The sequence below is a fragment of the Physella acuta genome, unplaced genomic scaffold, assembly GCF_028476545.2.
Source record: "Physella acuta isolate Inbredline_101_S28 unplaced genomic scaffold, ASM2847654v3 ptg000759l, whole genome shotgun sequence".
Classification (NCBI taxonomy): domain Eukaryota; kingdom Metazoa; phylum Mollusca; class Gastropoda; family Physidae; genus Physella; species Physella acuta.
In genome coordinates, this window is record NW_026732277.1 from 63789 (window position 1) to 90350 (window position 26562).

The 26562-nt window shown below is 36.4% G+C and overlaps 1 protein-coding gene across 1 annotated transcript in view; it reads left to right on the forward strand.

Moving 5' to 3' along the window:
- Positions 1–451: 451 nt before the first annotated feature.
- Positions 452–26562, forward strand: part of LOC131950385 (uncharacterized) — a 39195-nt gene continuing 13084 nt past the window's right edge. Inside the window, exons 1-6 of the mRNA XM_059312492.1 lie at positions 452–590; positions 5428–5568; positions 11899–12079; positions 20504–20586; positions 21518–21636; positions 25417–25576. Coding sequence (XP_059168475.1) covers positions 542–590; positions 5428–5568; positions 11899–12079; positions 20504–20586; positions 21518–21636; positions 25417–25576 — 733 coding nt within the window. The 5' untranslated portion in view covers positions 452–541. The remainder of the gene's footprint in view (positions 591–5427; positions 5569–11898; positions 12080–20503; positions 20587–21517; positions 21637–25416; positions 25577–26562) is intronic.

The following is a 26562-nucleotide window of genomic DNA, read 5'->3' on the forward strand; positions in this document are numbered from 1 at the left end:
CCGCCATCTTTATTCAGTATAGCTTGTGTTTATACATGGAAACAAATTTTATTCGTTAGACAGCCAACAAGAGAAGTGATTTGTTTTTCTATAAAGTTAGCTCAAACTCAAATAATCAATCTGAATGATTTTTCTAACACCAAAATATTGCATTGCAGCTATCAACCACCCAATTAATTGAGTAGCTGGTGCACATGTGATAGTCATTTCAAATATCGATCATGTATCGGCACCAAGGGGATATTGATCTGTTGAAAAAAAATGCAATAGTGCTGTGTAAAGCGAGACGGTCGTTTCAGTGGAAACCAGCACAGCCAATAGAAAACGTCGCTAAGTGAACACGCCTTGACAACCTGCGCGTCAAGTAGTGCGCATGGCTATTTCAAAGAAATAGTGTTTTGCGCACGACACACGTTTTTCTTTTAAATAAAAGGCTTCACCTTTATGCTCGTAGAGCAGGGTAAGATCGTATTCTGTACTCCCAATACCTATTAACTGAAAACAGCTGGAAGTAAAAAGCTCCAAACACTGAGTTCTAGGAATGGGACCAATTGCTTTCTTTTGGGTTTCAACATTACTTTGCTTGTTTGGTAAGTATAATCACACGAATATTTTCGGTTTCTTATTCATGTTCATTATAATCATGTGGAGTACAACAATTGACCTTATAATTTTGCGCCATCCTACTTAGCAATAGTACAGACCACACATATTATAAGTATAAAACAAATATAAAAACATGCATCATAACAAGCTTTTTAATGCAATGAAAATAAGAAAATAAACAAAAAACACAGTTTTGCAAACTTGTCCGTATGTCTGTGTGTGTGTGTATGTGTGTGGGAGTGTGTAAGTGTGTGTCTGTAAACAGGATAACTTGACTACCTTGATGGTTGATGAAATTTCAAGTATAAGTATTATAGATATCAACTTTTGAGCGATTTCCGATAACTGGAAGTGGTACTTTTTGTACTTTGTTCAAAAGCCTATAACTTGAGTACTAATTTAGATAGATAAATGAAATTTCACATGTAAGTGAAAGATCTAATTCTCTACCTTCTATCGAATTTTGAGTAATTTCTGTTGACCGGAAGTACTAATTTACGCTATTTCCGATTTCTCAAAAAAGAATGTCACTTTATAAAGTACTAATAATATTCCGCACTATAAGGCACATTTTATTTGGCGTTCACTTGTTGTGCAATTCTTTTTTCTACGAGATTTTATTCTATTTTTAAAAAATTAAGTATTTCAAATGGATTAAAAATCATGTCTATTTCCCGAGTTGCCATCCCCTGTTGTTTCATGTAAGAATATTCGAGAAAGTTTAGGGGAGATCACTCCCACTTTATTACTTTATCGTATTAGAAGTAGGCCTATATAGAAAGTATTTTAATCGTGCAAAAAAAAAATCGATATTTTTACAAATCTCGACGTTTTACACCTCCCGGAAAATAATATTTTTTTGCAATTGTGTCCGCATGTCTGTGTTTGTGTATGTGTGTCTGTAAACACAATAACTGGAGTACCTTTAAAGCTAGATTAAGAAATTTCATATATAAGTATTATATCAAATTTGTAGTTTTGTATCAAATTTTCAGCGATTTCCCTTAAACGGAAGTAAAACTTATTCTACTTGAAAATTTTCAAAGGCCTATAACTTGCTTACTGTTTCAGATAGATACATTAAATTTCACATATAATAAGTAAAAGATCTACTTTTCTGCCTTCTTTCGAATTTCGAGTAATCAGTGTTTCTTCCAGACTTTTTTCTCCGGGGGGGGGGGGGGGGCACTTGAAATTTTCGGGGAAGGGGGGGGGGGGGGGAGGGCGGTAGACTTTCTTCGGGGGGCGGACACTGTTAAAAGAATATATTTTCTATATAAATTATATAAATTTCATTTCGTTCGGGGGGGGGGGGGGGGGGGGGGGGGCGGTAGAATTTTCGCCCCCCCCCCCCCCCCCCGAAGAGATACCTGGAAGAAACTATGCGAGTTTCTGTTAACTGTTAACTGGAAGATTCTATCTATATATATAATTCTCTTCTGTGAGACGCTAGAAAACAAGCTGTAAACGCGCTCCCTACCACCCCCACCCCAACATGGTCTTAGTGAGCTGTTCACTCTAAATGTTTACAAGCAGAACCGGGTTTAGTGACGACTATTAGGGGCAAATAATTTAGTTTGATACGATTTTAAACGTAGGGGGGGGTATGGTCCTTAACGTGCTACTTATAGTGTTTTAAAGAAATATTTTCAGTGGCAGCGTTGTTACCGTCGAATTCACAAATTATGAATTACTGAAAAGTAGAAAAAACAACTAAATAGCGGCGTATGTTATGCCGCGGGCCGGCTCGTTCTATTTTATAAAGTGTAAGTAATTAAAAATAACGTCTATATCCCGAGTAGCCATCCCCCGTAGTGTTATATAAGATCACTCCCGGTTATTTAATTGAAGATTTAGTCGCTAAAATGTGTAATAGATTTCTTGAGCAACTAAAGCTTTTTACTAAGGTAGTGTAACCGGTGGCTCTTCAGAGCGCCGGCTTTGCCCCTGACCCGCTAGGGTATTGTTACACTCAGCTTTCAATTTAATTTAGGAACCAGGTATAACACAAATCAAAACAGAATCCACACAGTGAAATTGTAACAGTAAAATATAATTTTCAAACTACTACAGAGAAACAGTGAACATTGACACGAAGAAAACTGAGTACATGCTACCCTTAGTTGACGATACACCACACTGCTTACACACTACATGTGACACACTTCTAAGGGGAGGCCACTCTCACAAACAATATCTCCGTGCCTACACGCTTTCGTTATGAACTTCTAGGCCACGTCACAGTATCTACATCTCTAATACGGAGGGTGACTCAAGAATTTCTTACAGCACTAAATAAAGCGTCTGGGCGGTAACGTGGGCAAACAACGCCATCACAATTCAGATCCAAGAAATATAGCGACTGCTTTCTTTACATTCTAATTTAACAGTTTTAGAAAACATGGTCACGCGTCTAAAATTACACATTAGGTAATGCATAGATGTAATCTTCTTAAAGTAATGCGGTAGCGCGTGGGACGGTGTCGCAAGTATGTTAATAAAAATACCCCCCCCCCTCCTTCCCAACATTCAAACGTCAAGAAAACATTGTCGTGCGTTTAAAAATAAGTGTTTTTAGTTAGATCATGGCCTAGCTGTAAATCGCCAGACTGCTAACCTGAAAGTCTCAAGCTCGAATCAGGGTTCGTCCAACCAGCTCTGATGGGCACCTAACTCACGTTAGAGAAAGTAAATGCGACTGGGCATAGTGCTGACCACATTATCCCATATGCCTAATACTTCATCTGCCTAGTGGATTAGTATAAGTAAAGAGGAATCTTTACTTTAGGTTCTCACCCGGAAGAAGCAAACACCCATATCATAAAATGTAAATACCAGCCCGGATTTTAATACCTTGATAACTGGTTTAACCAGTTTAAATTTCAGGTAGGATGGCATGTTAACCTACTTTTCGTAACGCCACTCTTGCGTGAAATCTTTTGAAATGTCATTTTAGGAAAGGCTATTGCGCGTACGGCATTTATTGAGTAATAATAGTTTTTTTTTTAAATCTTTTCCCGTCCCCTCTCCACTCTCGTAAACGTGAAACATTATATATATATATATATATATATATATATATATATATATATATATATATATATATATATATATATATATATATCAAAATGGTCGGGTGCCCGAATGAAATACGCTTAATATGATATATACATAAATAAATCCCTTTAATATTTTGTGAGGTCGTAGACCGACCCTGGATGGTAAGAAAAAGACTTTATTCCCGTCGAAACAAACCTTTAGGGTGGTTAGATTTGTCCAGATGCCGTATTTTCTTATATAAATATTTGTGAAAAAGTAAACAAAGACTACGTCATTTGGTCTATTTAAAGGGCAGGTAACTTTTTGAAGTAATATTTTTAAAATACTTTTTATACTTTTTAAAGAAAACAAAACAAACAAAAATCACAAAGTATATCATTCGTTAAAATAATTATTTCGTAATACATTAAGCTATGTGTTGTACTGAAATTGTAAAAGTTAATTGCAAAAGTTAATTTAATATATTTTTTTATTTATACTATTAAGTAAGCCTTTACAGTTCTAATAACCTTGCGAGTGATAAGTTTGCGAATGCTCCACTAATGTTTGCATGACATTAAATAACTCAAACTGTTTAAACTTAGGCCGTACGCACTCCACACAACAGCCTATCGCCATTAATTAATTTTTTTGTAAACCTAAGCGAAGCTAGTATATAACTTGTTGTAGAAACAATGACCATTATCGTTATCCGAAAAAATGAAAATTTATTAATAAGCTAATAAGCCTTCTTTTTTTGCCTTAGATTGGGTATTATTGTGAGGGTGGGGTTGAATAAGATGAAACCCGGCCTAGTATAATTTTGTGAAATCACCACACACAAGTCCAATTCAAGATTTAATGTTCTTTATTTTACACTATCAACTTCCTACTTCTATCTACCTAGTCCATACTATATATTGTCTACTACGGGAACAGGGCATTATCTACCCCCCCCCCCCCCGTAAATTACCCCCAGGATATATCCGGGTTAGGTTTAGGGTTGGGTTTAGGGCTAGGGCTAGGGCTAGGGCTAGGGCTAGGGCTAGGGCTAGGGCTAGGGCTAGGGCTAGGGCTAGGGCTAGGGCTAGGGCTAGGGCTAGGGCTAGGGCTAGGGCTAGGGCTAGGGCTAGGGCTAGGGCTAGGGCTAGGGCTAGGGCTAGGGCTAGGGCTAGGGCTAGGGCTAGGGCTAGGGCCAGGGCTAGGGCTAGGGCTAGGGCCAGGGCCAGGGCCAGGGCCAGGGCCAGGGCCAGGGCCAGGGCCAGGGCCAGGGCCAGGGCCAGGGCCAGGGCCAGGGCCAGGGCTAGGGCTAGGGCTAGGGCTAGGGCCAGGGCTAGGGCTACGGCCAGGGCTAGGGCTAGGGCTAGGGCTAGGGCTAGGGTTAAGGGTAGGTTTAGGTTTAGGTTTAGGTTTAGGTTTAGGTTTAGGTTTAGGTTTAGGTTTAGGTTTAGGGTTAGGGTTAGGGTTAGGGTTAGGGTTAGGGTTAGGGTTAGGGTTAGGGTTAGGGTTAGGGTTAGGGTTAGGGTTAGGGTTAGGTTTATGGTTAGGGTTAGGGTTAGGGTTAGGGTTAGGGTTAGGTCCCTTATGCCTCGCTTACCCTAGCTATAAGGTAGCTGCGACACTTTATATATTCTAACAGTACAATGCTAGATACTCAAGTGTCAGGATTTTGCAAAATAATACATTGAAGTAGCATATACTTATTTAATCTTACATAAAGTAACTTACTAAAAATGTTTGATGCGTGCAACTTGAATTATAGTATTGCTAATCTATCCACAGGCTTCATAATGTTTGTGCACGGTGGCTCTTGCGGCCAAAGCGGTGACTGCATTTTAACAGATAATACAGTAGCAACATGTACATCTAACGTATGTGCCTGTAGGACGGCCGAATACTCATCAATTCGTACAGGATGTGGCGGTAAATATAAAAGATCTTGAACATTTTATGCATCGCAATATATTATTTTATTTGTTTCGAATCATTATATTTTGTCTAAAGTTATTTTATTTTGTTATGTTTCATAACCTATTATATAACACTGGTCTACCCGTGGCGTGGCATACGCCGCTATTTAGTGATGGGTGAAGATTTCCTGGTAGACACAGTTGTCCAAATTGGGTGGGTTTGGGCAAACTACTGTGAGTGGGTGAAAAGAAGGAACTCTGGAGAGAGCAACATACAATTGTCCGTGACTAAAAACAAGTTTTGGAAGATACAGACTTATCTTTTTGAACATTTGGCCCTGTGATTTATTAATTGTCATGGCAAGGGCTAATCTAACAGGGTATTGTATGCGCGTAAAAATGTAAGGCAAATTTGAATCTGATGGAGTCAGTGATATCTGGGGAGTAAGGACAGCACCTACGATAGTTTAACACTCCAAACTGTTAAGAAATTCTACGGGAAGTTAACGTTTCCCCTTCGGGATCGTCGGAGACGATGGAATCAACACTGGAGAAAGTTACTTTGTCGGTTGGGGTAGATTTCTATTCTTGTTCATTCAGGTGAAGGGAGTCTTCGTTCGTGACACTTAGTACAGCTTGCGTACTAAGTTGTTCCGTAATGACAGTTGAGAAGTCGAGGTCGCCATATAGTTGTGGTTACAGGTGTTCCCATTGTCCCGTCTCCAACATCGAAATGTTGTACGTCAGAAAGAGCTCTCATATTTGTCGTCAATGTAAGTACATGCATGTGATGCCACAAATGTCGAAAGTTAGTTCAATTGGTGACAGTGAGTACTCGGGAGCCGCACAGAATGACGAGGAGTATTAGTCGGAAATCTCCACCCAATAGTATGTTTTCCCTCCAAATGGGTGCGTCTCACCTGTGAGATCACGTAACAACCTGTCGACTGCCTGAAATGCGTATGCATGTGTCAGTGGCGCCTCGTCCCATATAATCAATTTGGATTGCAGAATATCTTGCGCGTGATGCGAGATAGGTTTGATATTGCATGTGGAAGTAGTAGTGTGCTTCGACGGTATTTCAACACCGAATGTGCAGTACGTCCAACCGGTAACAATGTTGCAGCTATTCATGTAGATGCAACCGTTATAGGAATGTCTCTTCTCGCTCTGATGGTATGAATCAGGGTTTTATAGACAAAGGTTTTTCCCTGCTCCTGTGATAGATGGGTCAGGCTCAGAAGGAGATTACCGTTTTCCAAAAAGGAAACTTGGTCGTCAAATTGCGGATGTGAGATTAGGGTATAATACATAATGCATCATTTTTTTATTTCCCTTCGCCCGCATACACAAAAGAACATGAAAAAATATATACATGAACATTTTCTAAAATAGTATACTGCTCACTGTCAAAAAATATTCTGTGTAAGAATGGTAGGAAATTTGATACATATCAATGACAAAAGAGTGAATACATGAATTAATTGAAAATTTCAATATTGTATGGTACTGGGTGTAATTTAAAATGAATGACTCATACTACTGTTCAGGGACGTAGCGAAGGGAGGGGGGTGCCGACCGCAGGGGTGTGACACCAAGGCAAAAATAACAAAATATATACAGAAAATTGATAATTCCACTTTAAAAAGTGGTTAATCAGAGTATTAAATAGTCTTTTAAGAGCAAATTTGATGAATCCCGACAAGGCTAAAAAGGGGGTGGGTGACACCATGACATAAACCATAATGATGGAGAAAACATGCTACATCAAGCTGTATTTATATTCGACTATAGGTAAAAATAGTTAGTATTATATCTAAGCACAGTTTAAAGGGGGGATGAGTGGGGGGAAGTTACATTAACACAACGTTGCAAAATATGCCTGAAGTAAACGGTTTGGTAATAACTTATGTTAATCCATTAATGGGGGAAAAGGGAGGTAAAAAAATTAAATACATAAAAAATGTGAATACATCCACATGCGTATAAACATACTTATATAAATTCGATTTTGACAGGCAATAGAACACGGGGCCGGTACCGGTTGGTCCTAAGGTCCACGATGAGAGGGTCAAAACTGACCTCGACTGACCGGCGCCTTATATGAGCTTATTTTTTTACCCCCCTTGATATTTTGTTGGGTCGTAGACCGACCCGGGAGGGTAAAAAAAACATTATTTCCGTCGGATAAACATCTTAGGGTCGTTAGATTTTTCCAGATACCGTATTTTTAATATAAACAATTGCTTGTGAACAAGTAAACAGACTACGTCATTTAGTATGTATACAGGGAGGTAACTTTTTGAGTAATAATTTTAAAAAAAAGGTTTTCACTATTTTAAAGAAAATAAAAAAACAAATATCACAAAGTATAGCATTAGTTTAAATAGATATTTCATTAAAGCGAACACACAACTGACGCTGTAAATTACATGTCTAAGACAAAAAAGAATAAAAAAGAAGAATAGAAAACAATATATATATATATATATATATATATATATATATATATATATATATATATATATATATATATATATATATATAGTTAGATAACTTCGGGTTTCGGGGGGGGGGGGGGGGTCATCCATAAATAAAATCACGTCTGCCAGCACTTTTCATCCCCAAACTAACCAGACCCCACATTCAAAAAGACGTTTTTTTTATATTTTAAAAAATCTATTAAACTCTACGTCACCTGCACAGTGCCTCGCCAAGTCTCAGACATGTTTGTATTTTAAAAAAAAACGATTCAGGCCGAGCATAGCTCTGACCACACTATCACTTCAAATGCTGAGAACATAAAAACAGGTGAACTCTACTGCACCTGCCCTGTGCCCCGCGAGGTCCTGATAGTCAAGCTTATCATTCACATATATGCCTTAAGAAAAAATAATTGAAAACATTGTTGTAAAAATGAAATAAATCTTTTAACTATTATCAAGATCATTGTTCTAAACTTTTATAATTAATGTGGGTAATCTACCAATCAATAAATTAATTAACGGCTTTAAATTAGTTTGTAATTAACAGTGTGTTTAAGAAAGAACAATATTTACCACATAAAATCCTATTTTACAGCTCTACACATAATGCAGATTCTCTCCAATAACAAATCAGAAAAACAAACAAACAAACAAATGAGTTATCAAACGTCACTATTCAGTCAAAGTTAAGCCATTGTTCTAAAACTTTAAAATTAATGTGGTTAATCTACCTATGAATAAATCAATAAATTAATTAACGTCTTTAAATAAATGTCTGATTTACAGTCTGTCTACAAAAAAAATTGTTATCTACCTACATACTATTTTACAGCCCCCTATATAGAGCAGTTTTCCTTACAGTACCAAATCAGACAAACAAACAAACAAATAAATATTCAAACATGTAAGCAAACTTGAGTTTTAGTATATATATATATATATATATATATATATATATATATATATATATATATATATATATATATATATATATATATATAGAGAGAGAGAGAGAGAGAGAGAGAGAGAGGGAGAGAGAGAGAGAGAGACATATATAGTTTTTTTTTCGGGGGGGGGGGGGGGTGGGTGGTGACAACCGACCTCGCTACGCCACCGCTACCGTTAGCCATTTAAGTATATTTTCTCTTTAGACCTACTGCATATTTTTGTTTCTTTTCCTACCGCAGGTCTTAATTAAAATAGATCAGTCGGTACAGAGTTGTATTGTATATATTACTGTGATCTATTAAAGATGACGAGTTATTTGCTTTGTTTTTTAATCTTGCCAATTTAACTGTAAGCTCAAATTAGATTTAAGTTTATGAATACAAATTCATTAATTTAAAAAGTGTTAATAGTTTACAGTAGGGGCGATAATTTAAAAAAAATCCGATGCTATATTATATTGAAATTTAACTTTTTCCGTCTGCGTTGATGATTATTTCGTTAGATAAATTAATTCGATGAAAGTTGAATACAGTGCTTTATTGTTATTATTAGTGTATGAATAAGATATAAGAAGCGATTCTGATTATGATAAAAGTACGATTTTTGTGCCGGTAACAGCGTTAAAAAACACATAGGCCTATACAACGATTTGGATGATACAGTGCTGTGAGGATTTTTTGTTTCAATCGATATTTGTTGTCGCTGTTAAAAAATCTTAATTCATTATGCACGGTATTAATTACTAGGCATGCTGCCCAGCTTCGCTTAGGCTTTCGAAAACTTTGAGAATTGGAATGCTTAATTAATTCGCCCATATAAGGCGCCGGTCAGTCGAGGTCAGTTTTGACCCCCTCATCGTAGAATTTTCGGCCAACCGGCCCCCGTGTTCTGTCGCTCCAAGGCAAGATCCTGCCAAATTTGAAGCGCCTGCGGCGCCGGGAAGTGCCCTATCGTTCACCCGACAACTTTGCTTTATATATTATAGAGATTAGCAAATTGCATATATAAACAAAGATTTTAATAAAGTAATTAAGGCCTGAAATACTTTAGTATAGAAATGTATTATTTGAATAGATTCTAGATCTAGGTAGGGTCTACATCTCTAGATCTAGAATCCAAATAGATAAAATAACTTTTTAAAGTTTAGGCCGAGAAAATCGTATTGTATAGGCTACATTTTATAGCGTACATAGCTCTAAATCATATTTGAATGAAATAGTTCATTTCTTTATTTCATTCTAAACTCGGAAGATGACGTCATCAGTTTCGTGCTTTTTTAGTGTAAACAATAAACGACGTCATTGTTAAATGCGTTCTTGTCCCAAGTTTAAACACTTTTCCGGTTGCATAATTAAAATTGTTTTTCTACATTCAAATACGCCTTTATTTTTTATTTTTCTTCTTTAAATAAAATTGTGGTTATACATTTAAAACATCTAACATATTATTTTCAACAAAAGTCCGTATAAAGTTCTTCATATATCGCTGCAGTTTCTGACGTGATGTCCGGCGAAAATATTTTGCGGACAGAAAACAGAGAGAGAGAGAGAGAGAGAGAGAGAAGTGCGCACGGGGTCTTTTATATATTAGGATACGTTTGCTATCATAACACGATGTTGTTAACAGATTTGCATCATGTTGTTAAGTACAAGCTCGTGTATGTTTATAAATAAAACACATTCGTTTAAAATTTATTGTGTATTTTTTGGAGTAAAAGCCATCACACTAAATACAAAGCATAATTTGATATCCTAATATATAAAAAACCCATGTGCGCACTTCTCTCTCTCTCTCTCTCTCTCTCTCTCTCTCTCTCTCTCTCTCTCTCTGTCTCTCTCTCTCTCTCTCTCTCTCTGTCTGTCTGTCCGCAAAATATTTTCACCGCTTATTGTTTACACTAAAAAAAGAGCACAAAACTGATGACGTCATCTTCCGAGTTTAGAATAAAAAGAAATGAACTATTTCATTCAAATATGATTTAGAGCTATGTACGCTATAATAAAATGTAGACTTTACAATACGATTTTCTCGGCATAAACTTAAAAAAATTATTTTATCTATTTGGATTCTAGATCTAGAGATTCTAGATCAAGACTAGATCTAAATCTACGCTACGTCACTAAGATCTATTCTAGATCTAGATTTAGACTCTATCTACTGTAGAATCTATTCCAAAAATAAATTTCTATAATAAACTTTTTCAGTACTTAAATATTTTATAGAAATCTTTGTTTTTTTAGCAATGAAACTGGCTAATTTTGGGTAAAAAAATGAATTTGAAAAAATAGGCATATTCGCGTAAGTTTTTTTTTTTTTTAAACACTTCTTTTATTCTCCATATTTTAAAGGTAACTAATTAGCTGAGATGATAGTGTACTTGATACCACACAGGTGGTGCCGGATCGAGACACACCAAGTCAAACCTATTTTTTTTAATTTGTGAATCTTCCTATTTTAGACTATAAAGAAAGGAACTACTTTGGAAATCTTTGTTTATCTATGCAATTTGCTAATCTCTATAATATATGAAGCAAAGTTGTCGGGTGCCCGACATCGGGCACTTCCCGGCGCCGCAGGCGCTTCAAATTTGGCAGGATCTTGCCTTGGGGCGACAGAACACAGGGGCCGGTGCCGGTTGGCCTAAGGGTCTACGATGAGGGGGTCAAAACAGACCTCGACTGACCGGCGCCTTATATGAGCTATAAATCGAAAAAAAAAATTCCACGTAGGAACCTCTTCATAACTCCTGAGGTCGTAGACCGACCCTCGGGCGAATTAATTAAGCATTCAAATTCTCAATGTTTTTGAAAGCCTAAGCGAAGCTGGGCAGCATGCCTAGTAAATTTATAAAAACAAAATTCTTTTATTTTTTTGTTTAACAATTTCCTTTTGACTCTTTTTCTGAACAGAAAAACTGAAAACACCAACAGCGCAACTTGAGACTGGTAGATCTTCCGATCTTTTTTCTGCAACCACAGGCATTCTGCAATGTTCGACAGTTCCAGGTGCATCTTCCTACAAGTGGTTCAATGCTGCGGCCTATGTCAACACCTCCAAGACACTCACCATCTCAGAAGCTGGAGAATACAAGTAAAATAAACCATTCTATTAGAAGTGCTAAATATTTACTGAATGTTAATTTGATAGTTCGCAGAAGATTATCTTTCGTCGTTGTCACACCTTAAACGGCGTTAATCTATTATTTTACTACAAGCTTTTATTTAACTTGCTTCCTCTGTCTGTCATCAGTGTGTCGTTAGTCTGTCCGTCGTTATAGATATGAAAGATACGAGCGAAATTTCGGGCACTTCTAATTAACAGATTCGTTTCAAAATTTCCACGTGGGTCAAGACATGAAACAATGCAATCTGACATTGAATTTCTAATTTCGATACCCAATTAATTTTTATGAATTAATTAAAATTTTGTCCAAATTAAGAGCAGACTTATCCAAATATTCCGCACTATTATAAGCGCATCATCATGTTCATTAGGTACGCATTGGTTTTAAGTCATGCAACTCTAATGTAAATTAAAAATAAATAAAAGTACTAAACAAAACTTCATGAAAAACGTTTTAATTACAAGCTTTTATGTAATAATGCACTAAAAAGTATAAAACATATTATTTTCTTTTAATATATAATAATACGCTACAATTTAAATAAATACAAAGAAAACCGTGGTTCTTTTCCTAAATATTAGTAAAGGTATCCAAAAGGTAATATAGTGACTTATGTCCCCGGGCGCCGACTTAGGGGGCGCGAAAATGGGTTAGAAAAACAAAGTGAAAGGTTGAGGGGGGCAAATCGAAAGTTTGAGGGAGGGTGTAAATCGAAATAGTGTGGGGGTGGGGTGCAAATCGAAAAGTTTGTGCCCGGGCGCCGGGAAGGGTCGCAACGCCTCTGGAAGCAGGGACGTTCTACAGACTCGAACTTAATCCCAAGTTACCAACCTTTTAAAATCCTACATCTCCTTTCCTAATCTTTATACCAACACTACATAAATGCTATTTAAAATTGACTTTCAGTTTCATAAAATGTGCTTCTACAAAAGTACTCATAAACTGTTTATCTCTTTATCCATCCTGCCATCATTTAATTTAAAACCGCAACTCCCTCCCCCTATTTACTAAACTCTGTCACCCCCCCCCCCCTTAGTTTTAATAATATACCCTTGTAGATTGCAAGTTGTAAATAACGTTGCAAGAGGCGTAGCCATCCTTCCCGGCGCCCGGGGACAAACTTTCAATTTGGCGCCCCCCTCGGGAGCAAACATTCAATTTGCACCACCCCCTCAACTTTTCCATTTGCACCCCCCTCCCCTCAACTTTTCGATTTGCATCCCCCCCTCAAACTGCAAAAATGCAGCTAAATTGACATTTTAATTTGTTTTTACAACCCATTTTGGCGCCCCCTAAGGTCGGCGCCCGGGGACATATGCCCCCCCCTGCCCCCACCCCCCATCGCTACGCCTCTGAACGTTGCAAGAAAGCAAAAAATAAAAAACAACTTTACACTTCATTCGATCACTGACTTATAACGGAATATTGCACTCGTGTTTCATACAAAATGTAAACAGGTTTTAGTATGGGTTAATATTTAATCAGTTGAACTAATTCATAAAGAAATAACCGTAATGGATGGACAAAATAAACAAATTATAGTACAGATTTCAACCATAAGGATAAGGCAACAATGGTACTTAATTATAATAATATAAAAAGAACTAAAGAAATTTTATTTTCTTACAATTTTAGCTGTATGGTTTTGCAATTGAAAAAATTTACAGCGATATACAAAAAAATCCTATGTCGTCTGCTGCTTTCAATGTAGACTGTATTTTCGGCTCGTTGAGTCATGCATAAAAATTAATGTTATTAGAACTTTTATAAACAAAACGGGGAGGATATCCCCTAACTTCTTTTATATTATTATATCAATTTAAACGTGGATGGCCCTTTTAGTGTAATCGTGTAACATCAATGTTTTTGCGAGCGTTCATTTAACGTGCTTCCTTTGTATGTCTTTCCGTCAACATGTAAGTAGCTAAGCGAGGGGAGGGGGCGGGGGGGGACATATATCCCCGGGCGCCGACCTTAGGGGGCGCCAAAATGGGTTGGAAAAATAAATTGAAAGGTTGACGGGGGTGCAAATCGAAAGTTTGAGGGGTGGGTGGGGGGGAGTGCAAATCGAAATCTTGAGGGAGGGGGGGGGGTGCAAATCGTAAGTTTGAGGGGGGGGGGGGGGGGTCGAAATCTTGAGGCGGAGGGGTGCAAAGCGAAAAGTTTGTCCCCGGGAAGGGTCGCTACGCCTCTGCAACATGTCGTTTAAACTGACGAGCGTAATTTCGACCACTTTTAACTGACCTCTTGGTTTTGAAATTTAACACTTCTGCCAAGACCCGATTACAATGCATTCTTAGATCAAATTTGACTTTTTTATAAAGATTTGATTAACATGTCCCATAAAAAGAACTATTTACTAGAGGTGTAGTGAGGGGGGCGGGGGAGGTACATATAAATTAAAAGCTCATTTTAGCTGCAGTATTGCATTATAAATATTAAAAATATAGGGGGGGGGGGGGCAAATTAAAAGTTTGTCCCCGTGGGGGGGGGGGGGGGGGGGTGGTGGGGGGCGTCAAACTGAAAGTTGTCCCCAGGCGCCTGGAAGGGTCGCTACACCTCTGCTATTTACACCATTATTATACGCGCATTTCTGATGTTCATTTAGTGGGCTCTAGTTTTTAGTCATGAAACTCTATTGTATAAAACGGAAAACTTTTATGTGCAAAAGAATTTTTTTTTCTATGTTAAAAAATAAAAGATAGAACTGATCAGTTACAAATTTTAAACTACTGAAACATAAAGCGGGAGTAATCTCCCATAAGCTTTCTCGTTTATCTATAATACAACGCTTGTAGCAGTGTGTCAGTCCTTCCTTCCTTCCTCGTGTTATCGATATAGATTTTGGAACCATAAAACAAAAACACATCATATTTGTGCTTTTACCTTCATCGCAGTGTATTATTATAAGTTATAGAGAAAGGTTTGTTTATATAACGACTTAAATGTATTTTTATTCTTGTCACAGTTTTTACTTTTTCGCATAACGTAAAAAACAAAATTATTAAATACACGCAAATTGCTAAAACATATAAACTGATCAATGTTCAATAACATTTTCGTTTTGATTCCTAGAAAAAGTGGATACATTTTAATAATAGTAGGGTCGAATTAAGTAATTAATTAATTAAACTGTTTTGTTATTTTGCCAGGGGGGTAATTTAAAAATAAATTCAACTCACTCTAACACAAAAATATGAATGCAAAAACTCCAAGAGGGAATAATATAATTATTATAATATAATTAGCAAAATGTGAATGCAAATCTGCAGAGGACATTAATGTAAAAGGACATTATTGTTGGAATATTATAATTAGCATGGATTCATAAAAGGTTATCATTTATTTATTTTATTCACTAAACATCCTGTTTACTAATTATAAATTTTTAATCAGCTATTCCGCACTGTTATAGATGCGTCATTATGTTTATTAGGTGCGCAATGGTTTTAGTCATGAAACTCTATTGTAAATTTTTAAAATTTAAAGTACTAAAAAAAATGCATGAATTGATAAAGTGCAATATGGTAGATAAAACACGGATATTTTAAATACTTCCTTTTATTTATTTTATACATTGAACGTAGTGTTTCCTAACAGAGGCGTAGCGAGGGGGGGGGACATATGTCCCCGGGCGCCGACCTTAGGGGGGCGCCAAATCGAAAGTTTGAGGGGGGGTGCAAATGAAAAGTTCGAGGGGGGGTGCAAATGAAAAGTTCGAGGGGGGGTGCAAATGTAAAGTTCGAGGGGGGGGGGGGTGCAAATCGAAAATTTGCTCCCGAGGGGGGCGCCAAATTGAAAGTATGTCCCCGGGCGCCGGGAAGGGTCGCTACGCCTCTGTTTCCTAAACCCTGTGGGTTTTATAGTCATTCACTGAATTAGGCGCGTCCGCCGGCGCTTGGACAGGGTGCGATTTGGCACAACGGGCTAAACAGTGAGCAATATGCGTTAATGTCTGCATTTAAGTTGTGTTTATGTTATGAGTGTTGTGCTTATTTTTCGTTTATGTTTTTTGGCGTTTGTGTTTGCATTGTGTTGGTGTTTTCATTTGTCTTTTTATTTGCGTTTGTTTTTACTTTCTCGTATATACGAAGTATAGAAAAGTATTGTAATCGTGCAAAAAAATCTCTTGAAATTTTAACAATTTTCACCGTATTACACCTCAGTCCTTCATCACATCCGAATTATAGAGGACTTATTTTAATAGGGCAAAAATTATCAATCCAGATTTATCAAAATTAAGAGGTTTTATGCGTAATCCATTCTGAAAAACTGGGCTTTGCAATCCTGTCTGTATGTCTGTGTGTCTCTCTGTATGTGTGTCTGTGTGTGTGTAAACACTATTACTTGAGTACCGTTACAGCTAGGTTGATGAAATTTCATATATATTTTATCAAAATCGTAGATCCGTACCAACTTTTAAGCGATTTCCGATAATCAGAAGTGGTACTTTTACTACTTTGAATTTTTCAAAAGCCTATAACTTGAGTACTATTTCAGATAGATAAATGAAATTTCACATGTGAGTAAAAGATCTAACTTTCTACCTTCTGATAAATGTTGAGTAATTTCCGTTGATCGGAAGTAGTAATTTACGCTACTTCCGATTTCTCAAAAAACTAATGTAAATTTTTAAAGTACTAATAATATTGCGCACTATAATGCACTTTTTTATTTGGCGTTCACTTGGTGTGCAATTATTTTGTCTACGAGATTTTATTCTATTTTTAAAACTTTAAGTATTTAAAATTGATTAAAAATCATGTCTATAGCCCGAGTTCCCATCCCCTGTTGTTTTATATAAGAATATTCGAGAAAGTTTAGGGGAGATCACTCCCGGTTTATTTTCTTTTGTGTTTGTGTGTTGCATTTGTGTTTGCATTGTGTTTGTGTTTTCTTTTGCGGTTGTGTTGTGTTTGTGTTGTGTTTAGTTTTGTTCTGTTCCCAAGTTGTTACATTTAAAAAAGATTTACCGTGGAGGAGCACGGGTATGCAGCTAGTCTATAATATAAAATAATAATGCTGGTTCTAGTGTGTCAGTTTGTCCGTCCCTCATTCCGTCATCGCTATAGATTTTGCATCCATAAAAGAAAACAAATCTTTATTTTTCGCCTCAGACATGTTATTTACAGCGTCAATTTGCTTGCCTTGCATTTTCGCTTTAGCATTATAGTTCTCATCATAGGCTTCTGAGGACTGATGCAGATTTACAATAGTAATACTTATTTCATACTTGAAGCATACTTTCATTCATTTAAGCTGGTTTACTTAAACATAGATCTAATACAAAACGTCTAATTACAATTTTATTTAAAAAAAAAACAACTGAAAATGCAAATGTGTAATTAAATGATGATTCAAGGGATTTTTTCAATCGGCGTGGTGGCCTGAGGAGAGTTTAGGCTTTTAAGAGCTGAAATAAATTTGGGATTACAGGGAATTAAAATGATACTAATTTTAAGCAACCGGACAAGTTATGTTGATTACAATGAGACACACCAAACAAAACATTCTTCCCTTTTAAATATCTATATCTATACTAGTCCTCCAACACTTTTAAAAAAATGTATTTGTTTTAAACATTTAAATTAGTAATAATAATTTATTTGATGGTTTTATATAGTTTCAAAGACATGAACATCAAATGTATAAATCTATATATATAATTCTCTTCTTGTATACCCTAGAAAACACCAAGCTGTAAAGCGCGCATAGCAGCCCCATCTCTACATCTCTAAGCATATCCCTACCACCCCACATGGTCTGGTGAGCTGTGGTTCACGCTAAATGTTTACAATCGTAGAGTTGGGTTTAGTGACGGCTATTAGCGGCACATAATTTAGTTTGAAACGATTTTTAAACTTAGGGGAGGTAACTAAGAGGAGGCTGCTTTCATTAGGGGGGGGGGGGGGTAGGGTAGGGGTTGGGGGAAAGGAGGTTGGGGGAGGGGTTATCGTCCTTAACGACCTACTGATAGTGTTTTAAAGCAAATATTTTCAGTTGCAGCATTGTTACTGTCGAATTCACAAATTATGAATTACTGAAAAGTAGAAAATAAAACAACTAAATAGCGGCGTATAATACGCCTCGGGTCGGCTCGTATATATAACTCTGTTTATGGGGACCACAGAATACACCACGCAGCTTAGCCACCACCCTCATCCCCACCTGTCAGGTGAGCTGTGGTTCACCCCGAATGTTTACAATTAGGTGTAGGGGCCGATAATTTAGATTTAAAAAGGGGAGGTAATAACAATTTCTGCCTAACTATTCATGGTCGTCTGTAAACTGTAGTCACGGACGGCTGCTTTTACGGAATAAAAGCTTTTTTGGGGAGGGAGGATGAGGATAATCATTTTTACCAGCTGCTGATAGTGTTTTAAAGCAAAATATTTCCAGTCGCATATTGGTAGTGAATTATGAATTACTACAAAGTAGAAAATAAAACAACTAAACAGCGACGTATGCTTACGTCGCGAGTCAGCTCGTAGTAATTAATTGGAGAAAATAAAATGGCATAAAAACTACACTAAAATAAGGTTGGCAAACTCGGTTTCTTTCGACTGTTTAGTTTACTGTGCTCCATCCTCAGCTGTGAAATCAAAAGTTCACATTGTAGCCACCCATGGACTGAAATAGAAACGACCGTGGGAGAGGGGTCGCTGTAATACTTATTCTGATCTATCATTCCAAAATTTTCCATGACACAAAATTGAGCCCTGACGATATGGTCACGCTGCCGTTGATATATCCGCCAATCCGGATGGGTGGGGGGGAATAGTGGTGGGGGGGGGGGAGGGGGTGAGATGTGTATCTCTTTCTACCATTCAGATTGTGCACTTTTAAAACCTGGGACACAGAAGACTGTTCTAACGTTAATTTACTCGAGGGCTTATCAAGTGATGTTTTGCTTGAGATTGTCTTAATTGGAATTAATATTTTATTTTTTTCCTATTTTAGTTTTTTAGTTAAGTAAGAGTTCCCAGTCTATGTATTAGCTTTGCATGAAATATGTGTTTTAACTTGATCTTTATCAGCGAGCCTCTACCTGTCCCAAAGGTGTCCGCTGTTACTTTACTTTGTTTATCATTCGACATATGAGAACTGGTGTAGGTTTACAATTTCCAGCTATCCTGATGTCTTTTGTACATTAATATAAACATATACATACCTTGTTTTATGGATGTTGGAAAGTTTTTTAATTACATTTACAGGAGCAAATTGTTCTACCTGAAAAAAACGAAGGCACAGTGGTACCGGGTTTTTAGTGGAGAGTGTAGGACAGTGGGGGGGGGGGGGGGGGGGGGGGAAGGGATAACAAAAAGACTATGTGTGTAAAATGTTTCCCTGGTTTAGGTAGGGTTTGCAACATTATTATACACATTTTGACATAAAAGTAAAAGTTTCCGCTTAAACCTGACGGTCTATGGGGCAAGTGAAGTAGAGTTCACTTGTTTCTGTGACCTCGGCATATGAAGAGATAGTGTGGTCAGCACTATGCTCAGCTGCCTTAACTTTCCATAACGTTAGTTAGGTACCCATCAGAGTTGGGTGGACTCAGGGACGGTCTACTGACTTGAACCCGGATTCGAACTCGAGATTTACGGGTTAGCAGTCCAGCTCTCTACCGCTAGAACACTCCGTTCCAAAAATTTGGAAATATAATACGGTCAAAGCCCGAAGTTCGTCCAAAGCCCGCATTGGCCGGCCATTCTGCGCATCGGCCGGCTCTCTTGGCCAAGGCCCGAAGAGTATGGAGTGCATATTTCGTACATTGGCCGGCTAATGCGCGCACTGGCCGGGACGTGATGGCCAAAGTCCGAAAAGTTTAAAATTGACAAAGTATTTCATATATTGGCCAGCCTATGCGCGCACTTGCCGGGATGTCCTATCTAGACTTGTGATCGCGTTTTCATTATTCTGGGTGCGGTTTCATTGTGAGTACGCCATGCGACATGGACCAAAAGGGCCGTCAAACCAATTGACAAACATACCAGATGGCTGCCAAAATAAATAATCCAAATCCTAATGGAAGAGAATTAATGAATCAAGTTATTTCTGAACATGTGGACTGAACTTAAACTAGTTCACGGAAATCCAAGGCATCGCCAAAGCCAAGGTTCAGTAGAATGTGATTGATTGTCTAAAAATAGATGCTAATTGCATCATTCGCAAAGTGACGAAACTGTTTGGATTTTTACGGACAAAAAGAACCACCCCAGTTAATAATCATACCTTGGTTAGTTTTTCTGATTATTAAAATCACACATCGAGCTTTGACCGTAATATATACATAAGTATTGTTCAAAAGGCCACAAAAGTCCTATTAGCTCGCAGTTAATGTATAATATGACGAGCAATATTCAATAATTGTAAACATCTTCTAACAGATGCCAAGCTATCGCTAACACAGAGAGCTTAAACTCTGATAAAAGTGATGCAGTCTCCATCTCTATCCTTACTTCTGGTGCTTGTAAGTATAAACAGTTTACTATTAAAAATGCACAGCGCAAATAAATAGCTTTAATTAATTATTTTATACACAAAAAACACTATTCGCATAATGTCTACGGTTACAAAAAAATCTTCACTGTGTATATAATCACGAAGTCTGGTAGTATTTTGTTTTATGCTCGACTTGTAAGAGTTATTAAGTCATTAATGTGTTCTTTCAAATGATGTACATTTTAATGCTTAATCAATAATCAAAACCAATATTTGCACAATCAAAATAATTTTGTATTTTTTGGTTAGATCACGGAAATCGAAATATTGTTTTTGCTAGTTTAATTAGTTTAACTGGTTGATTGGTCTAATCAAATTTGTAAAAATCTATAAAAATATAATACCACCTTTCTACTCATGCATTTGTTGGATGTTTTGTACTAGACGCTTTGGAATAATTTAAATGATAGAAAACACTGTAAAAAAAAACTATATGAATTTGCAAAGCCGAACTGTTTGCTTAGAACATGTATAACATATATTAGGGCTATTCCAAACTGGTTTTAAATAGCGCTAATACGGCTTTTCCCAACCTGTTGGGAGCAGTGGCGTAGCGAGGTCGGGTTTCACCCGGTGCGGCACTTAATGGTGTCACCCCCCAGAGGCGTAACGACCCTTCCCGGGGACAAATTTTCGATTTGCATCCCCCCCTCAAACTTTCGATTTACAGCCCCCTCAAGTTTTTCTCTATATATTTTGCTATTTTTTGCCTTGGTGTCACCCCACTGAATGGTGTCACCCGGTGCGGTCCGCACCCCCCGCCCCCCCCCCTCGCTACGCCTCTGGTTGAGAGTAGACACTATGTGTATTATATAATCGACGTAATACTGAATTCATATAATCTGTTGTAATGTTCCATTGGTGTAATCTATAATATTAACCATATACTTCATTCGCAGACGCAGGGTCGCTGGCAGCAAGTATTGCCTCTACCGCAGGTCCTATCCTTACTGGAAACAACGTAACTCTCTCATGCTCTGGTGTCCCTATGGGTTACAGCGGACAAGTATCTTTTCGGGTACAGATTATTAGTTTAAAAAAACATGTTTGTTTTTTAAATTGCATTTCTATATTTCAAGTTTGTCAGTTTTTTTTTTATAAAAGATTCACAACACATGCACCGTGCAAACTCTAGCTTACATTTCTAATAATGGTCAATGCACTAGTACTAATCAGAACTCATCATCATAGAACCCCTTACCCAAATAATTTTTATAACAATAACCATAAAAGCGATACATTTATTAGACGACTAATTTAGCAAAGTATTATCCTACAGGCCGTTGCGAAAACATGTAATTTTTCTAGATTAGCTGTCCTTTATTCAAATATTGAATTGTTTTTTTCAAATATTTTTTGTTTATTACATTACGATTGACACCGAATGCGTATGTTAAAAATAGATGAGGCGGTAAGTCAATAGACTCGCTAGGCCGATTACATTTTTAAAATCTATTTGTTTAATTATAGCGTTTGGTAGAGAATACTATATAGTTAAAAAACTAAAAGAGTTCATTAAAGCGTATTTTAATCAATATAAATGCTGAACATATACTGAAACTACTCGGGATTTTTATGTAGTGTACATATTTTATGAGAATACTCGCCTCACTTAAATTTCGAAATAAATTTGAACTGTATTATTTTAATCCTATGAAGACAGAGGTGTAGCGACCCTTCCCGGCGCCCGGGGACATTGGCGTAGCCAGGATCGTCTCATGGGGGGGGGGGGGTCACATTTTTTCCAGCATTATATATATATATATATATATATATATATATATACTAGCCGTCCCGGCCAGGCCCTGCTCTGGCTTCTGTGAAAAACCTTTCTGTTAAAGACCATTACCTGTGTGTTTAGTAATCATCATAAACCCGGCATTGCCCACCCAAACCACAACCAACCAAAACCAAAACAACAAAACGCAAACATAACGCTAAAACAATTACAAATACAAACGAAAACAAAAACCTAACAACAAACCCAACCACAACCACAAACACCAATACAAACACAAAGAAAAAACAAACAAAAAAGCAAACGAAAACAAAAACCTAACAACAAACCCAACCACAACCACAAACACCAATACAAACACAACGAAAAAACAAACGAAAAAGCAAACGAAAACAAACCAAATCCAAACGCAAAACCAACCAAAAACACAAATACAAACCCAAACAAAAAAACACAAACAAAAACGAAAAAAGAAAGAACAAAAACGAACCAAATCAAAACGCAACCACTAACGCAAACCCACCTAAACACAAAGAAAACACTAACGCGAACATAAACGCCCGGGGCGGAATCACCTGTTTTAGCTTAATGAACGACTATAGTACCCCAACTTATTCATAGTCTTTTGCACTCACTTAAACGAACGCGCCTGTTTCAATTTGATGAACAATTATAATACTCCAAGCTTACCCGTAAAATAACTACAACATTTGCACTTGATCAATCCCCGCTAATTATGTAATTATTTTTTTTTCCAACACCAAAACAAAGTAATTAAAAAGTAAATTATTTTCACGGAATGCAATGGTTTTATAAAGTTATAAAGGGAAGTAATTGTGTTTTTCCTAATTTATCAAAGGGAAGTAAGTGCTATAGGACTAAATAAAGACATAATTAGAATTTTTGTAAAAGATGATATTTTTTTTAAAACTTGTGTTTAATGAACATGCCGACAATTATTACTATAATTTGAAAAATGAAAATTATTTCCCAACACTTTCAATAGTAATTTTTTAGCTCATAAATTTAGACAAATGCGCACGATAATTTTCTAACTTTTAAATTCGTACACTTCCAACGACATACAGATTACATACAGAACTGAGCTTTATATATTAGATACTAGCCGTCCCGGCCAGGCCCTGCTCTGGCTTCTGTGAAAAACCTTTCTGTTAAAGACCATTACCTGTGTGTTTAGTAATCATCCTAAACCCGGCATTGCCCACCCAAACCACAACCAACCAAAACAACAAAACGCAAACATAACGCTAACACAATTACAAATACAAACGAAAACAAAAACTTAACAACAAACACAACCACACCCACAAACACCAATACATACACAAATAAAAAACAAACAAAAAAGCAAACGAAAACAAAAACCTAACAACAAACCCAACCACAAACACCAATACCAACAAAAAAAAAATCAACGAAAAAAGCAAACGAAAACAAACCAAATCCAAACGCAAAACCAACCAAAAACACAAATACAAACCCAAACAAAAAAAACACAAACAAAAACGAAAAAAGAAAGAACAAAAACGAACCAAATTAAAACGCAACCACTAACGCAAACCCACCTAAACACAAAGAAAACACTAACGCGAACATAAACGCCCGGGGCGGAATCACCTGTTTTAGCTTAATGAACGACTATAGTACCCCAACTTATTCACAGTCTTTTGCACTCACTTAAACGAACGCGCCTGTTTCAATTTAATAAACAATTTTAATACTCCAAGCTTATCCGTAAAATACCTACATTTGCACTTGATTAATCCCCGCTAATTATGTAATTATTTTTTTTCCCAACACCAAAACAAAGTAATTAAAAAGTAAATTATTTTCACGGAATGCAATGGTTTTATAAAGTTATAAAGGGAAGTAATTGTGTTTTTCCTAATTTATCAAAGGGAAGTAAGTGCTATAGGACTAAATAAAGACATAATTAGAATTTTTGTAAAAGATGATATATTTTTTAAAACTTGTGTTTAATGAACATGCCGACAATTATTACTATAATATATATATATATATATATATATATATATATATATATATATATATATAGGGGTCTTTGGGGGGACGTACGAAACCCCCCCCCCCCCCCGCCTATGCCATTGCCCGGGGATGAACTTTCAATTTAGCGCCCCCACTCATATGTTTTTTATATTTATAATGCAAAACTGCATCTAAAATGAGTTTATTTTTCAAACCCCTTTTGGCGCCCCTAGGGTCGGCGCCCGGGAACATATGTACTCCCCCGCCCGCCCCCCCCCACCCCCCCAACCCCCGGTCGCTACGCCTCTGTATGAAGAACAATCTACTAGGCAGCATATTGTCACAAGACGGCAGCACCCACTCTGAAAATGGCATCAAATCTAACCGTCTATGACCCTCTAATTCTTTTTATAAATTTAATTTAATTTTTGTTTCACTTTTCATAATGAAAAATACATAATATATAATAAAATATTTTTTCCTAAAAATTAATTAAAACATGTAGGCCTACAAGCAACAAAAATATATGTTTACTGTTACCTATTAGCAAGCTAGATTTATACTGTTGAAAAAAAATTGTTAAGAAAATTTTGCCTATAACATTTAATATAAGTTTATATTTCATTCAAATTTAGAAAAAAAAGTTTTTAGCGTTGAAATATTGTGTTAAAATTAGTCTATAAAATTCGCTTGTTATATACATTTTGAAATACAGGTGACAACACAGCTTGCTGTTCAACTTGTATACCTTTAACTTGCATCTTTATAATGGATTTGTAAACACAGCTTGTCTCTCAACTTATGTATTCTCATTGCATAATAAAATGCCTATGTTGGTTACATATATAGTTAAATATAATGTTATATAAATAATAATACGAACACAATTATAAATTTTGAGCTTAGTGACGAAAAGACGTTTTTTCTTATAAGTCGTTAACTACTGTTGAAAATACAGAAAAATTCACTTCGTTTATTGTTTGCATTATTTTTGTATTTTTAATTTGTTATAAGCTAGCATAATACCATTAAATATGTCATTTTGATTCACAGGAAGGGACTAATCTTGTTGCGTCAAGCACAACATCATTGTCTGTCAAACTCCCGATGACCGCTGCACTAAGTACTAAGTCAATATCCTGCAATTTAGACAGTTATAAGAGTATTACTTTTTCTCAATCGGCCTTGGTCACTTTACCTACAGCATCCGCGGGTACGATATTTTTTTTCATCAGGAAAACGTTTTGGATGAGCCTGGACGTTTACTTTGCTAGTGCTGCTAATATAATAATTAGCCACTTAGTCTCTCTTTATGCAACTGGACATAAAAAAGCTATTAAAATAGATCAAATGGTTTTAAAAGGTAGAATTAAATCAAGGGTACTCAACGTTTGTATAACATTTCTGCCCCTTATCCCTACTACTACCATGCCCCTCCACAATATACATATACCATTCCTAACATTTAACTAGACCCAGAAACACAGGGGAGGGAGGGAACAAGACGTTTGAGGGGGGGGGGGGGGAAATCTAACACTTATTACACTTTTTGGCGGGTATAAAATAAAAACGTTTTTTTTTTTAACCCATTACTTTTGGTCCGAAATAAGGTTTGATTCTGAGTGGCTTGTTATCTCACGATGACCTAAGTTAAATTATAGAATAAGGGAAAAGTTTAATATAAATTGTACAATTGCAGAGACAGTCTACCATATATGTATATATGTTTATATGTATATATATAGGCCTATATATGTGTATATATGTATATGTGTATATATGTATATATGTATATATGTATACATGTACATATGTATATATGTATATATGTATACATGTACATATGTATATATGTATACATGTATACATGTATACATGTATATATGTATATATGTATACATGTATACATGTACATATGTATACATGTATACATGTATACATGTATACATGTATATATGTATATATGTATACATGTATACATGTATACATGTATACATGTATACATGTATACATGTATACATGTATATATGTATACATGTATATATGTATACATGTATACATGTATATATGTATATATGTATATATGTATATATGTATACATGTATATATGTATATATGTATATATGTATACATGTATACATGTATACATGTATATATGTATATATGTATACATGTATACATGTATATATGTATACATGT